The sequence below is a fragment of the Sminthopsis crassicaudata genome, chromosome 6 (genome assembly GCF_048593235.1).
Source record: "Sminthopsis crassicaudata isolate SCR6 chromosome 6, ASM4859323v1, whole genome shotgun sequence".
Taxonomy (NCBI): domain Eukaryota; kingdom Metazoa; phylum Chordata; class Mammalia; order Dasyuromorphia; family Dasyuridae; genus Sminthopsis; species Sminthopsis crassicaudata.
In genome coordinates, this window is record NC_133622.1 from 27,100,954 (window position 1) to 27,114,834 (window position 13,881).

Below are 13,881 nucleotides of genomic sequence, written 5' to 3' on the forward strand. Positions count from 1 at the left end.
TATACCACTCTCAGCCCTTAGCCTGTGTCATCCTATATTAATTCTGGCAATACATACTCATTTCTGCCCCTGAATAGTTGTGTACTTTTATTCCTCCTACCTGCAATATGCTAACCCTTCTTGTCTAATAATAATAATAATAATAAATATCCATTCTTCAAGAATAAACTCAAGTCCTCTCTCCTCTTATAGAGCCTTTCCTTACTATTTTAAATGAATTTTCCCTTTTCTGATTTCTTATAGTTCTTTAGGGCTAATTAACACACAAGATAGCTCTTCCTAGCATAAAGACTGAAACTGTTCTCTGCTGACTTCTCCCTTGGATTATATTTTGTATTCAAAATACATTTTGGACATTCAGGGGGCACAAGATGATATTTATTGTGCTCCCAAGAGATCCCAGCACTTATGTGATTCAGCCTGCTTTATGAGACTTAAAAGAAATTAAGATTTATAAAGAACTCAGAGAGCACTGTTGTGTAGAAGAGATGCATCCATTGTATCATCTATAAAAAACTCATAATGACTTTAATTTTTAGGATCTAAGTAAAATTAAAATCTATCATTATACTGTTTGTATAGAACTTGCTTATGTTCCTTTCTAGAGGGTTAACCCTGTGAAGGCAGATTTCAGCTTTGAGATTCTATAATTCTTGTTATTCACACACACACACACACACACACACACACACACACACACACACACACACACACACACACACATTGCCTTGCACAGTAACCTGTATATAGAAGATAAAAAATATCTGTTGAGTGAATTACAGTTAGGTTTCTATGATGCTTCATGGAACATGTTCCTTCATTTGAAACTAATTGCTTTGGGAGGTATATTAACTCTTTCAGATCCCTAGTGTACCATTTACTGTATGATTATAAGACAGAAATAGCATCATTTTAAAATACCCAGTCAACTCAATTATCCACTCTAATGAACAGGAACAGAAGATGTAATGCATTCATTGTCAAGTTTTTCCTTCTTATTCCTTCATGTGTGCTTTTGGATTTTAGTTTATAAAACATCATTAAATTCATAGTTCCAGGCTGCAACTTGAAGGGAAAAATACTATAATTCCAAGCATCCTTTTCATCCTTCTTCAGAAAGCCACACACACAAAGGATAATTCAATCCAGTGAATGACACAGAAGTTAAAAAAGAAAGAAAGAGAGGGAGGAGAGGAAAGAAAGCAAAAAATAGGATTAGGAAATGGCTAAATTTCTAATTAAAGCATAAAAGCAAGAACTAGAAATAAATTGTTTGGAAAGCAATAAAATAAAATGAGTAAGACATTAAATTGGTCCCTGGAATGTGCACAAATATTTTACTTCATATGCAATTGTACTTTGTTTAATTATACACATTTGAGAAGAAATAGCCTTGTGTTCAAGCTCACAGGGAAATAAAGTGAACAGTTGTGTCTCATTTTATCCTTATGGGATCTGAGTTCACACTATAACTTGAGTAAACAAAGTATATTTGGGGTTAAGTTTTTGAATACTTGCATCTTTTGTCCAAGATCAAAAAAAAAAAAAAACATATTCTGCTTAAGAGCTCAAATGAGTTTCTTGGAAGAGAAAAGGTAGTCAAGAATATCTGGGGTGTTCCAAAAGGGTTTTCTCATCACATTGAAGGCTTTTACCAAAGTTACTTCCTGTTCACACAATGGCAGCCTACCTGAAAGTATCTGTCATTGGTTTCAAGTACTGTTCGTACCTTTGGTTTGTGACTTCAAGGTCTGTCGATTTCCTTTTTTTCCTTAGATGAACCACTTTTCTTAGCAGTTCTAGGCCTAGAAGTATTGTAAGTTTCTTTCATGCATAACATTTAATGCTTACTTTTTTTAAAAAAAGGACATTTATCTCTATCTTGATCTTCTTTTATAAAATATGATTTATCTGTGTCAGTTATTCAGAGCTGCAGGTGCAGCCTTCAAAGAGCCCAAAGTACACTTTCGCATTTCCTTCACTAGCCATGACTTTGGTTAGCATCCTGTACTATGGTTTTCTACTTTTTCCTGTGGAAACTCTCAAACCCAAACGAATTCTGCTTCAATCTTATTTAGCAATCAAAAAGATGCCTTCTGCCTAATAAGTTTTGCAAGTACATTGGAAACTGCAGCAGCCACGCTTGATTAAACTTTGCTTTCTTTCACTTTTAAAGGAACTGCTGGTGATGCAGCCATTCACCCATGAATGCCTTGCTATTTCAATAGTTACCAGGACACTAGAAAAAGAAATTTCCATTCCTCTCAATAAAAACTAGAGAAAAAAAGAGCTAGTTTTCTTTTTTTCTTTTTTTTACTCAGAATAGTCCCTATTTTTGCTAAAGAAAGAAGAACACTTATTTAATCCAGCAATATATCTACAGAGAGGGGGGAAAGGCCGTTAAATTACGGGTGTAGGTTGATCATGAATGTGAAGATTTTATTTGTAAGAAGTGAGTAGGTTTTATACTATAATAAATGTGTTCTGCTATAAAAGCCATTGTTAGAAAGATGACTAAAATATTTGCTTTTGTGATTTGGAGCATGATTTGAGGTTTTATAGAATTTGAGATTCCAACAAAGGCATCCCTACTTTTACTTCCCAAAATATATTCTAGTTATTACGATCAGGTAACCTGTTCTTGTCTTATATATGGTCCATGCAACCTCCTGATTTCTAAATTGCATTAAGAAATTTAGTCATTTAAAAAACAGATTGTGGTGTACTGACGGTGCTGGAGCAATCTCGGTATTGATAGTGTCATTTTTGAGATTGGCATTTTACACTGATATATCAGGCTGAGTCTTTGCAGGAGGTGATGTGCCCATTCACTGGGTGAGGGTGAAGGATTAAGCAATCTGAAAAGGGGAACACGGAGACCAGGGTACACATAAAGAACATCAGATCCCAGCCAGCTCTCTCAATCACCTCATGTTGTTTGCTTTTGAAGGGATTCTGCTAGCCAGGAAATATGAGTTACTTCCCAATGAAGAAACTCAGCAGATTTTTCCAAAAGTGAAGGGACAAATTTAGACATCAAGCAATGAACCACCTGATCTCAAAGGAGAAGACACCAAAGTGGAACCCCTGGACAATTAAGGCTGACAAGTGACCAGTGGTTCCTATGTTTATGACTTGGCACAGGCTGAATTGATCAGTACATTCTGAACCAGTGAATTTATTTGTGAGTGAATTGCCTTTGTTCAGTTCCCAGCTGAAAGCCTCTAAGAATTTAGTTTCCAGGGTTTAGTTTTGTTTTTTTTTAGGTGGGGGGTGGTTGGGGAGGAAGGTGCTCTCCCGGCAGAGTAAGGTTGAAGAGGGACAGCAGAGTCTAAGATGAAGAGGTGAGTGCTTTATTATTAATAAGTACTTTCCAAGGTATTAAACTTGGTAGTGGATATTCTAGGAGATAATGTGAAAAAGAACTGAGTAAAAAAGAAGGGATGATCTAGGCAAAGGGGCCTAGCAGAGTCAGTGATTTGACTGGTAGACAAAATCACACTCAGAAGCATTGTGACTACTCTTGCTGGGGCAGGGGATGGACCCAACAAGTCAACTCCAACCAGTTGCCCTAAATCAAGGAATGGCCGGATATTCTCCTGGGGGCTGGTGTGATCAGTATACCAACATCAAGCTTCCCTCAAGCATGGATTTTTGTCACATTTCCTAGTTATATAGCTTCCCTAGCGGCTAGCATATATTTTTTAATATCTTAACCCTGTTTACTGAATTAGATAGCTTATCATCCCCAAATGCAAATCCAATTTTAAACCCACAATTTCCCCCAAATTAGGTGAATTTCATCCTCAGGCCAAAATAGGCTTCTCACTCTGCATAAAAGTGCCCAAGTATGCTTCCTAGCTAGTCAGACAAAGGAGACAGTTGCCTAATAACATATAGGGTGATGCACTAAACTGAGAGACCCTTGTTGCAATAACACTTTACAAATGAATGCACATATCCACTGAGACTGAAAAAGTAGAAGATTCTCTCCTGATGTTCCCAGCACTGATATTTTACTGACTTTTTTCTAATGTGGCTTTAGAAAGAATTAGCCAGAAAATGGCAAATTCTTTCCATTCATTTCATGTATTTTCAAGAGTTGGCAGGATACATTAATTCTTTTTTCCTGTTCTATTCATGCTATATCCAATGCCCACAATGCTCTCTTCTCTCCCTTACAGTTATTGTAGAACAAAAATCCATAAAGGTCTCACTGCAGTAAAAGACTAGTAGTGTTTTGTATGGCACAAGGGGATAGTCCAATAATAGTGACCAGCTACATATATATACCAATGAAAAGAAAAGTTGAATTGAAGAGACTTTAAAGATCAACTGATTTAATTCCCCTTATTTTGTGGATGAGGAAGATGAATCTATTGAGAAATGAGTTAGTTGTTCAAAGCCATGTAGCTAGTTAGTATGAGTAAAATCTGGAACTGGAGGACATTTCTTGACAGGTGGAACAATACTATTTTCATATAATATATGCTAGATACTAGGGATGCCATATAAATAGGAAACGTGACACAAAGCTGTTTTCCTTCATGAGCAACACCCCCAAATTAGAGAAAAAAAAATCTCTGAAAAGGCTAGAGAAGATTCTTCAGGAAGAAAAAAGAGATTAAGAGAAAGGGGTTCTAGAAGGAAAGAAAATGTTTTAATATTCAGTCTTTCTATCCAGTCCCCAGTTGGGCGGGATGGGAAACCACAGAGACGCAATTTATTTTTGCAGAACCTTCTGTTTTCATGAGCAACACCCCCAAATTGGTGAAAAAAATCTCTGATAAAGCTAAAGAAAGATCCTCAGGAAGGAAAAAAAAAAAAGAGAGATTATGAGAAAGGGGTTCCAGAAGGGAAAAAAAATGTTTTAATAAGGATTCAGTCTTTGTAACCAGTCCCCAGTTGGGTGGGGTGGGAAATGACGGAGAAGTAATTTGCTTTTGCAGAACCTTCTGCTTTCATGAGCAACACCCCCAAAGTGGTGGAAAAAAAATCTCTGATAAAGCTAGAGAAGGATCTTTAAGAAAAAAAAAAAAGAGAGAGAGAGAGAGAGAGAGATTAGAGAAAGGGGTTCCAGAAGAAAAAATGTTTTTAATAAGGATTCAGTCTTTGTACCCAATTCCCATTTGGGTGGGGTGGGAAATGACAGAGAAGAGATCTGCTTTACAGAACCTTCTGCTTTCCTTTGTCCACACACTGGTCACTGGAGTCAGACTTTTCTAATTACGGGCTCATTCCAGACTGGACACAGCAGGATTGGTCCCTGGCTCCACAGGAAACAATAACAAAAACATAACAGAACCAAAAATAGTCCCAAAGCAGAAAAGTTGCTTTAGTTAGTTCCTCATTAGTTGTGCTTCATATCTCTTCCATTCATTTTCTGCCATCATGTCAATTCCTGACTGTTACTCTTGCTCCCAGGTTGGATTTTCCTGGTTCCTGTGTGTCTGTCTGACTGCCCACTTACTAGATCAAACATTGAATCAGACAAAAATACATGCAACGTACTTTGTAAATCTTAAAGATATAGTGAGGATATTTGTTATAATTATGTTTGCCCTGACTCTGATTCAAGGAATACTCGTAGATGCCATCTTGTCTGCCTGATTCAGACTCGGGGCTCTTTCAACCTTGAGTACCTGGGAATAGTGTCTCTCTGGTTCTGTGAGCCCAGTCTTTGACTTAATCAGTGCCTGCAGCCCTGCTCCACATGTCAAACTTTACTTCAGCCTGTTTGATATCGCCTTTTTTTTTTCTTTTTTTTTTTTTTTTTTTCCTGAGGCTGGGGTTAAGTGACTTGCCCAGGGTCACACAACTAGGAAGTGTTAAGTGTCTGAGATCAGATTTGAACTCGGGTCCTCCTGAATTCAAGGCTGGCGCTCCATCCACTGCGCCACCTAGCTGCCCCCAGGTAGCTTCCCTACTGATGTTCCCAGAATTGATATTTTGCTGACTTTTTTTTCTAATGTGGCCTTAGAAAAAAATAGCCAAAAAATGGCAAATTCTTTCCATTCAATTCATGTATTTTCCAGAATGGACTTCTGGTACTAGGCAAACTTCCAGAGATACCAAATTAGCTCCACAGGAAGTAGCGTAGAAGAAATACTATTGAATGATAACATAAAAGAGTATAGGGCTAATTAAGTAATGTGAAATGGTGAGAAAAGATCTTGATAGAGTAGTCCAAGAGTTTTGCCATCAAATCAATTCTGAATTACCTTTTTGTTGTTTAATCCATATATTTCATTTTCTCTCTAAGAATAGCATTAAGTACTTATCAACAGTGTTGCTAAAACCCAAGGTTATCTGTAGCTGAAACATTTCTCCTTCCCATTTTAATAGCCCCGTCAGAGAAGGGAATAAGGCGATGATGTCATTCTAAGTTTTTTTGGGAATCTCTTCCCATTCTAGAAGTTCACCAACCATCCCTTTATTGAAATATTTTAGAAATTCTCCAGCAAACAAAGAGAAGCTCAATGGCCTATTGTTCGAAGACTCTGCTGTCTACCCTTTATTAAAAAATTGCCCTTGTCCAATCTTGCATTACCTCTCCCATTTCCACAATCTTTCAAGTATTTGCTGACTGGCTCAGCCATCCCACCTGCCTACCTGGGACCGTAAATCATCAAATCTACCTGTATGGAGGCTTGGCTAAAATCAGGTCTGTTAAGACAATAAAAAGCTTTGGATGGCAGTATCTGGGCTTGTACTTGAGACGAAGCCAAAAGGGAGTAATCAGAAGAAATAAGGAATAAGGAAAATAAGATTGCCTTCTTAGCTAGAGATCTGTCAGGAAGGTGAAGTGAGAGCAAAAGCTTTGGGAAGAGACTTATGTGTTTGATATGACTCCGACATGTGACTCCTGCTACAGAGATGAGAATAGTCTACAGTAATGATACCCAGGCAGATTAAAGAGGGCGTGTTCAGAATCCCTGCCTTTCGAACCCCTCTGGCATTAGCCACAAAGGTCTCTGCTTTTTTAAAATCCCTTTGCTGGCTTGCCAACATGAACCAGAATCTTTTATCTCCATTTCTGACATTACTTATTTTGTTACTCCCCGGATTGTATATATGTGCATCTATAAACTCTCTCTCTGCTTTGTTAATGTTATTATCTTGCCTGGTTAGGACTGAATCATCCTTCCCTAAATTCAACTGAGACAGATTCCACTGGGATTAAAATAAAATCAAGGGACATTTTAATTGAAGAAATTGAAACAATTATTTTGTTTTCAAACATTTCCTGTTGAATTTTTCTACTTTCTCACCCTTCCCCTCTAGTTACTTAAATGTTTTAAGTCAAATGGGATATTGGGTTGTTAAGGTACTACCTAGAATACCAGTATTTATAACAATTAGTGATTAGCAAATTAAAGAATCAATATACTTCTCAGGGCACTTTAGATTTGCTCTTTGACATATACTCCTCAGATCCTCTTGCTAACTTGGATTAGAATTTAGTAGTTTTCAAAATAGCTAGTAAAATCAGAATACCACTCAAAATTAGAAAAGAAATAATCATCATCTATCAAAATAACAAGATTTAATATAGAAACAATGACAATAATATAGAAACAATGACAATGATCAAGTTGGATAACAACTCTGTATTTCACAAATAAATCTATGTGACATGGGGATGTAATAACAAAAACGTTAATCCTATAGTTTTACATATATTGGGCCAATTTTTCTTTCATCATACACAAATTGTGTAAAATTGAACATGTGATTGTGTATATATGACCAATTTTCACCATCAAAGGGTAGCTTATAATTTTGTCTATAGCATGGATAGAAGTTACTTCAGGATGGATGATTTTATAGGATTTAATAATTATTGGAGGAAAGACTCTTGAATAGAGAAAACAGTTTATTTTGGTCAAAATAAGGCAAAATGTATTTGAACAATTGGAAAGTGGTCTGAGATGATGAGGAGTGCCTTAACTTTGGAGTAATGAGTTTAAAGGATTCAGAGAACCTCTTCAGAGACATGATAATCTGTTATAAGGCAGATAAGCAAGCTTCGTTTCAGGGAACTAGAGTCACAATGGGAGACATCTTCACAACAGTGATTGTGGGCAGCTACTGTTGCAAGGGTGGGGAGAGAATCACTTTTGAGGGGAGTTCAGTCTTCACATCTATAGAGTGGATGTCCATTAAGCCTAAATAGGCCATGGGAATGAGCAATTAACTTCTGTCTGACTAATTGAAACTACTTGGTGCTTTTAAGTGTGTAGTCATGGGGAAGCCTCTGTTAGAACTGAAGGTAGTGTGACCACTCAGAATTCTCTACAACTTAACTTTTACAGTTGCTAATCACAGATATTATTCAACTACAAGTCCACGTACTTTTCAAGATCTCTTTCTCAGGTAGGGCTTATTTGAAGTTGGAAATTAGGACTAAATCCCATCTGTACTACTTGAGGAACATCATTTAAGCACTGTAGGTCTTAGTTCTATTACACACTGGGAGGATTGATCTGGATGATTTTTAATGTCTCTTCTTGCCCTAAATCTTGAACCGATGACCCTGTTGGAGTTTTCATGTTGCCAGGAAATCTAAAATAAATAAAATAAATAAATTTCTTCTTCTTTCTCTGAATATATATATATGTGTGTGTGTGTGTGTGTGTGTTTGTGTGTATAAAATCATTAATTTAACTGTATATATATGTATACATATATGTATATGTATCATTAATTTTGAACTATATGTATCTATCTATCTATCTATCTATATATATATACAGTTCATTAATTTTGAACTGTATATATCTATATCTATAGATATAGATATATACAGTTCAAAATTAATGATGTAATCACTAGTCTGGCAATTGGACATAATCAAATAAATTAACAAAAACAACACAAGGAAGATCCATTATGAGAACTGATCTGAGTTGGATAAACAAATGATCAGGGATCTGGATCTAAGTGTACAGGGGCAAAAGAAGGTCAATCAGAGGGATCCAGAAAGCAGTGTGATTCATGAGAGGAAAAGGATCTTGGATTTTCAACCAGGAAGGTACAATTATGTTAAATTGTTCAGTTCAGACAATGCAAATCTATAGGCCAGACTGCAATGAAGGGGTGGCAAGTGTTGACCCCCTAAGTCTAGAACCTTATTTAGTTTATTGGTTTATGTGATATCTGGGTCTGGATGCTGGCAAGATCTGTTTCCTCTCAATTCCTCAAAGGAGAGTCAGTTGCTTTGATGGCAGACACACTTGCAGTTTCCCATCTTGGGGACTGATAGAACTCTCATTGAATGTGGAATGTCCTGGTTTCATCACCTCCATCTGCTTCATTTGTGTTAAACAATGGCATTGAGCTGACTCTGCAAAGCAATTGCCTTCTTTGCCCATCTTGAATCACCTCAATAATAGTCATCATGTTTAGCAACCTATGAATACAATTCCTTGAGATACTCAATGATATTTATGTTTTACTGACTTGGGTTTCCTAGGAGACAAGAATATGTTCTAATACCAGTTAAGAGGCCCCTCGTGACATCCTTGAAAAAGACTGCATAAAATATATTCACTAGTATCAGGTTTATTCCACCTACCATCAGCATCTGAAAAAAAATGGACTCAGACTATAACATTATCGGGTCGGGTGTGGCATTAGAAACCTGAGGGAACTTCTTGGAACAGCCAAATTTGCTTTATATCTGGGTAGGAATATTGAAATAATTATTCAGTTTTACTATAATGTCTGGGACCTAACCTGTCATTCATTAGTCATAGACTCAAGAACATATAAAGTCATTTAGTAGTTATTCCTTTGTTTGTAGAAAATAAGATATTTCCACTTCAAACCTTAAAAGGAGAATCAAATTTTAGAAGCTTTGTAAGTCATATAAATACAATGGATGATTCATGTAAAGCAGAGGACACATAAAAATGTGTCCCACCAGGATTATGGTTATGTTTTTTTTTCCCCCCTGAAATTCTTACTCCTTTGCCCACTCTATTTTAATTCAATTTAATTTTTCTCATAAGCCCCTAATCCTTTGTTATAAGACTGTCAGGGCTGGTTGTAAAGAAGCAAATGAGATAATGTATGCTAAAGTACTTTATAAACTATAAAATCTTATTTCAGGCATTTGTAGTGGCAATAGTAATAATATCTATAAATCAATCAAAAAGCATTTATTAATTGCTTATCATTTATTAGGCCCTGTAAGTATAGACTAAAATCATTACTTTCAAGGATTTCTACTTGAGGGAAACAGCATGCACATCTATAAACCCTTACAATATAATATATTGCTTCTTAGATTTGGTCTAATCCAGTAGAATTAAAATATGGTTGAAAATCTGAATTAGAATTCTAATTCTACCACTGACTAGTTCTTTGTGGTCTTGGGCAAGCCAACAAAAAAGTAGATAATAAATATTAACAATGTAATAAAATTTGGGTTCAGTGTCATAAATATTGATTTAAAATCAGCCAATTAATTAGCAAGTATTTATTAAGTGCTTTCTATGTATTAGTCACGATGGTAAATATTGAGGATATCCTCCCCAAAAAAAACCAGAAAACAGTCCCTTGCTCTCAAGGGGCTCATGGCTAGTGAGAGAGATAACATGGAAACAAATATATACAAATAGGATATATCCAGACATGGGAGATAATCAATGAGGAGATAATAAGGAAGGTGAGGTTTTAGTTGGGACAAGAAGGAAGCCAGGGCAGCTGGGAAGCAAAGATGAGTATAGATAGTGTTCCAGGGGAGGGACTGGGGAGGAATCAAGTGTCTGGACTTGGGTTGGGTGATGCAGTATTGTGTACAAAGCACAAACAAGAGGGCAATTTTATTGAATTGTCAATACATGGAGAAGAGTAAAACATAAGACTAGGGAGCCAGTAAGTGGATTTTATATAGTCCTGGAGGTGATAGGGAACAAGCAATTGTTAAACATCTATTAAGCATCTATGAGGTAGACTATATTGGCAACGGATTAATTATGAGAAAGTGAGAACTCTACATAGCACCTAAGTTATAATAATCCTGTTGGCATAGTGGTGCCCTCAACAATAGTCAGAGGGTTAGCAAAAAGAGAGAGATTTTGAGGGAAAAGATCATGAGTTCTGTTTTTAAGATATTTAAATATAGTTCAAGACATCTTATAGATCATTGTTTTTTGTCCTTCATTCCTGAAGGGAACCAGGACGTCAGGGACATGGCACACAAGTGAACTGGATTTCATTGAGAGAAGGTTGGGCAAGGTCACCTGCCTCAGTTTCCCGTTCAGAGTCATCATAGATCAGGACGACTGTAAATGGCCCTAGATATAGTGGGAGACTTCAGCCTTGATAAGCTAAGTTTTAACAGGTCTCACTTTGAGGCTTCACCCTTTCAGGGACTATGACTAATTGAGGCAAAGAATCTCCTTTTTCCACATAGTCAAAAAAATTGACAAACATTTGGAGCTGAGAGAATGGAGTCAGCAGAGTAGTGAGGGCTAGGTGAGTACATTTAAGAACCATCAGCATTGAGATAATAATGGAAACTAGGGACTCTCATGGAATCACTAAACAAAATCTTGAAAGAAAAAGGCTCAGTATAGTGTTTTTGGAGAAAACCAAAAGAGTACAACCTCAATAAAGATTCAGCAAAAGAAACAGGTTTTTCCCCCATTATTTATGTAAAACAATCAAACAAATTTTAATATAGAGAGTATTATATATTCTAAAATTATTTTGAAAAATAGTGATTTGATTAAGAATTTTTATTATTTTTATTAAGAATTTTTTGATAGAAATTTGGGTCCTATTTATATAGAGAGATCTGTTTTATCTCTTTTCAATTCGTCATCCCCCTGATCATTTTACTATATAGACTCTATATCCTTTAATTATCATCAGTTTTTCAGTCTAGACATTCAGTCAGGACTTAATCCTCATAACTATACTATTGGCTAGCTCACATCGCTCCAAATATAGCTTGAGATTTCAAGTAGCATCCTAAAATCCATGTTAACTCTGTCTATGGCATTTTTCTAACCTGTCATATACCTACCTCGTTAATACAAAAACATTAATCTGGCACGTCTGCTTTTGATGAAACCATGTTGGCTCAGTAGTTGCTACCTCCTTCCTAAGTATGTATTTATACTCAATTCCTTTAAAAATATTCTAGAATTTTGCTAGACATGAAAGTCATGTTCACTGGCTAGTCACTTTCAGGATTTTACCTTTATTCTTTTATTTCCTTTTCCTTTTTTTTTTTCTTTTAGGAAATTGGAACATTTGCCCATGTTCAATCCTAGACTTCTCACATATTCCCATATTATGTGATTTTTTTCAAAAACCAGAGACACAATAATCACACACTCAAATTCTAAGGCCATTCAAAGCTTGTAGAATTGGGATCCTATTGTGAGCTACCTGGAAGCCACAAAAGTGCTGATTTTACTCTTTACTGACGATAATAGATTAAATGTACTGGTCCTGTATGCCTTACTGTGTGAAAGATGCTTCAAAAAGCATTTTTTTAAAAGCACTATGTAAACAAATCATTTTTCTTACTTTTCAAGGTATTTTACTTTTTTTTTCCCTGACTTGAACTTCACACTATTTCCATAAGGTATGCAATTTTCAATTTCATTCCCATTTTACCATGAGGAAGCTGAGGCTCACACAGTTTCCATCATTTTTTTCAAGGTCACCTAGCACAATGACATAAAGCAAAACTAAGGTAAAGAAACATGGTCTTCTGACTCCATTTACTCTTTCCAAATTAGAATTGAGATCAAATGGATCTCCATATTTTCTCAGTTCATGAATAAAAGAAATCTATGACCATAATAGAGATTAGAATTTATTGAATTTTTGTATTATTATCAATCTGCCACCATTTACTTTGGCCTTAGTAGTCAAGGTCAAGGAAAACAAACTGGCCAGATCTGAAAGAATGAGTTATTACTTAATCTTGAAACATCAGACTGTTTTCTGCAGGTTACTACTTGCAGTGTTCTTATCTGATCTTCCTGTATGGTTAAGACTTTTTTTAAAAAGTGGAAAGATTATATAGTGGTATTTACTTACGTTTATATATAGATAGAATATTCCACAATGGTACATTAACAGCAGACCACAGCTTCATAGTCACATATTTCACTGAAATGTATAGAAAAGCCAAGATTCCATGGTATTTATTATTTGTTGATGGCAAAAAAAAAAAAATTGACTTAGTAGAACAAAAGGTAACTGTAAAGGCTGTCTTGTAGTATATCACCATAAATATGCTAAAACTACACAAGATTTTTTGAAAGATGCAATCACATAATTGACTTTCTTCAATAAATTCTTGATTATGACTATTAAGCAAGGAACAGAAAAGGGAGAGAGACATTCACAAAAGCAGTTTGCTCTGTTATGGATGACATCCTGCTCCAAGTTCAAATGGAAAAGAAAGTCTTTACATTTTGTTCTATTCTGCAGATAATGTAGTGCTGATTGTCAGTAGTGATTGACTGGAGAGAACTACAAGAGAATAGCCAAACAAAGATGTAGCTATGGATAGTTGTATATGTGTGTATATAACATATATGTATAATTATCTTTTCCACATCGTGGAGCTTAGGGATGCAGCACCCCTACAATAAAGAAAACCCATGTAAAAAATTTTGGCTCCTCTTCGTATTAGAGAAGTCATTTATTATGGTAATAAAAGATAAAATATGTTGAGGGCATACAATATTTTACATATATTTTATGCATTCTGAGTTTCTAAACTTTTTCTGTGTCATCTTTAGCCTTCATATGTTATCTGAAGCTTTCACAAAACTCCCCCAAATTCCCATTCTTAGGTGACCCACAACATATTGAAACCATGAGAGGGAAAATTGTGGTGTGAAAGGG

The 13,881-nt window shown here is 35.8% G+C and overlaps 1 protein-coding gene across 1 annotated transcript in view; it reads left to right on the plus strand.

Moving 5' to 3' along the window:
* The first annotated feature begins 3,217 nt into the window (after positions 1-3,217).
* Positions 3,218-13,881, plus strand: part of DTHD1 (death domain containing 1) — a 98,317-nt gene continuing 87,653 nt past the window's right edge. The window contains exon 1 of the mRNA XM_074273515.1: positions 3,218-3,344. Coding sequence (XP_074129616.1) covers positions 3,337-3,344 — 8 coding nt within the window. The 5' untranslated portion in view covers positions 3,218-3,336. The remainder of the gene's footprint in view (positions 3,345-13,881) is intronic.